Source organism: Ylistrum balloti, unplaced genomic scaffold, assembly GCF_031769215.1.
Source record: "Ylistrum balloti isolate Yb309-2 unplaced genomic scaffold, AGI_CSIRO_Ybal_v1 Utg370138, whole genome shotgun sequence".
Lineage (NCBI taxonomy): Eukaryota > Metazoa > Mollusca > Bivalvia > Pectinida > Pectinidae > Ylistrum > Ylistrum balloti.
In genome coordinates this window covers 730109-733475 of record NW_026782146.1, presented here as the reverse complement: position 1 = coordinate 733475, position 3367 = coordinate 730109, and the positions used below count along the sequence as shown (strand labels likewise).

General features: G+C 40.7%; 1 protein-coding gene across 1 annotated transcript; it reads right to left on the bottom strand.

Moving 5' to 3' along the window:
- Positions 1–408: 408 nt before the first annotated feature.
- LOC132550652 (inversin-like) lies at positions 409–2509 on the bottom strand. The gene has a single exon (XM_060214744.1). It carries the CDS (start codon positions 2198–2200, stop codon positions 908–910), a length of 1293 nt encoding a protein of 430 aa, XP_060070727.1. The 5' UTR covers positions 2201–2509; the 3' UTR covers positions 409–907.
- Positions 2510–3367: the final 858 nt, after the last annotated feature.

Genomic DNA, 3367 nt, shown 5'->3' with positions numbered 1-3367 from the left:
ATCCTAGTGTCTTTGTGTATCATAGCACACTCATCCTAGTGTCTATGTGTATCATAGCAGTCTCATCCTAGTGTCTTTGTGTATCATAGCAGTCTCATCCTAGTGTCTTTGTGTATCATAGCAGACTCATCCTAGTGTCTTTGTGTATCATAGCAGTCTCATCCTAGTGTCTATGTGTATCATAACAGTCTCATCCTAGTGTCTATGTGTATCATAACAGTCTCATCCTAGTGTCTATGTGTATCATAACAGTCTCATCCTAGTGTCTTTGTGTATCATAGCAGTCTCATCCTAGTGTCTTTGTGTATCATAGCAGTCTCATCCTGGTGTCTATGTGCATCATATAGGACTCATCCTAGTATATTTGTGTATCATATCAGACTCATTCTAAGATCTATTTGTATTATTTAAACAAAAATATATTGAAAACAGTAATAAACTAACGAATCAGCTATATTGATCAACACTCTTTGTCCTTGCTGTAAGGAAGGGCCAATATCTTCCTTTATATAATAGTTCAGGGAATTAATTGGCCTAATTCCAGACTATTAATATGGAGTCTTATTCAATAACTAACCAGTGTAACCATGAAAATTGAGGATTGAAATAATTTAACAAGCAGCTACGTTAATCCAATAGTTTACCGCTTCAAAGATATGGGTGTAAGGGCCGTATATATTTGTATACATGATTTAGCAAAGTTTTCTTTCTCAGTGAAAAGAGATCTGGGGTACGGACCATTTTTGTTTGGTTACTTAATAGTGTTATGATGGTATGCACAGTTGATTTGACCTGTTTTTCGCCTACTTATAAATGTAAAGTGCTGTTATCTTTATTGTCACAGACAGACATACTCATCAAAGCTACGATTATAAACCATAACATTATACACACTAGCAAAATCTAATCACCGCAAATTTTTTTCTTCTTCTTCGTCCATATCTTTGATCAGTACAAATTCTCTCAAAGCTCTGGGTATTGGTAAACATTCAACAGTATGGACTATTTTGTGTCCAAGTCGTTTGCGGATGCACTTCCTGCAGAGTAATTGTAAGGAGGTAGGAGTCTGCATTTTCCGTCGTAACCATTGCACAACATCTTCCTGCTCTGTGACGAGACGGGGAGGAATATAATTCATATATATATACCCACGTGCTCTAAAGTCAACATATCCAAACGAGGCTAGAAGACGACAGATATCAAAATGACCCTTTTCTGCTGCAATTTGGAAAAGGGATTTGTAAACTCCATCAGAAAAGTACTTCCCTGGTTGTTCTGGGTCACAATTGTGGATAACCATGAGGCGGATTATTTCCACTTTGTTGCTAACTACTGCATCGTACGCAGCTGTCTCCCCCTGGTGGTTGTATATATCATGTCTACTTCCGGCGGCAAGAAGAAGACCCACAACTTCTGTATAGTTCCGTTTAATAGCAATATGTAAAGCGGTGTCCCCTGTTTTAAACTCCCGCCTATTTAAATCACAGCTGGCTTTGAGCAGACGAGCAACAGCATCTTTATGGTTGTAACAGACCGTTTCCATCAGCGGTGTTCGTCCCCAATAATTCTGGACATCTATTAGACTTCCGGCGGAAATAAGGATGTCAATGACGTCAGCACATCCATTTCTAGCAGCGTAATGGAGGGCCATGTCACTATTTCTGTCGGTGATATTAATATTACATTGGGCCCTCAGTAGACGTAGTACCGCGTCTGTTTTGTTATTTCTCACAGCTTTCATCAACGGTGTCTTTGACGTAATATCTAAAGTGTCAACATTCACACCCCTTCGTATCAAAACGTCCAACATTTGACAGTAGCCGTCGTCTGCCGCGTAGTGGCAAGGCGAATTGCTGAATGTGTCCTTAGCGTCCAATTGTGCCCCTGCAGCAATTAATAACAACATGCACGCCATCTTATGTCGCAAGACAGCGAAATGAAGGGCTGTTCTTCTCAGAGTGGTTGTTGTCTGGTTGACGTCACATTTTGATTCAATGAGATACTGTAACATATATGTGTAGCCTCTGTATGATGCCAGATGGATGGGACAAAGATCGGCATGGTTTTTCTTTCTCACCTCAATGAATTTAGCATTGAGGTCGATCTTATGTTGGGTCACCAAACGTTTCAATAATTGTAGTTCATTGTTGAGCACGGCATCGTAAAACTCGACCCCGACTATTTGTGTACGGAGCAGCATCGAGCCTGTTTCGTCAGTACGTGTGTATATGTGTATAGGAAATCTATATATGCCCTCTGCTTTATACACAGGATGTAAACAGTACCTTATTGATAGCTCACCATATCCGCCTCGGAGCTCCTCTGCTAACTACCGTTTGTAACCCATGGCATGGTGAAGGATAATGCTTGAACTCTTTACTAAATGTCTCCTCTCCTGCTTCTGTTATGGCGACCGTTCACAGAAAATTACATGGCGGTTTTTTGTCTCTCACTATATCGTCAGCATTACTGACGCACATAGGAATCGGACACATAAATTATAATATCGTAGATAGGTAATTCGGCCGACAGAGGGCGCTCGATGTTACCCACGCAGCAAGAAAAACAACTCTTGCTGTCTACACACACTTCGCGTGCAGTGGCTGGATCGATACATTGATTTTCTAGAAGAGACAAATTATGTTCGAGTTATCTCCCTTCCATTGTTGGACGTGATCGTTTTTGAAGGGTATTGGAACTTCTGTTAAATATTACCGTACTATGTTATTTCTCTTTTGTAAATATATTTATTTTTGTGTGTATTTATGTTTTTCTTAGTTTGTGAAATGTGCTTGTTTTTTTATCAATAACACTAAACAATTAAGTTCAAAAGTTTGAAAGCCAGGAGAGTTGCGGTCCTTGGTAGAGGATAACAGTGTGTAAATGACGCACAGTACCCTCTAGGGCTGCTCCTAGCTCCTTACAAAGAAGCGGCACAGTGAAAGTTACTCCTGTTCGAAAAGTGTGTCTGTACGATTTCTAAGTTACAAGTTAAGAGATCGGTTTGACGGGTCATGATACCCCGTTCAGTTGCGAGTCCCATCCAAGGGAGATAAATCCCCAAGATTCCACTACACTTCTTGTTTTATGAAGGCCCCCTCTCGAGTTCCTGCTGTATTTATCGGAAACACCACTTCCGGAGGATGAACGACTTGGCCTGAGCAATGACTGACGACAGTCTTAGGACGCCTCAGTGTTGAAGGACTCCAGGATGCATAGGCAGTGAGCTCCCTTAAGCTCAAATGAGCGTGAGATGAGACGCATTTAACTGTGGCTGGAGAGTTTTATTCTTCCATGCCTACACTGTACTGTAAAAGTACCTATACATTTCAGTAGCCCTCATAGTTAGGTTGAATTATTTTATGGC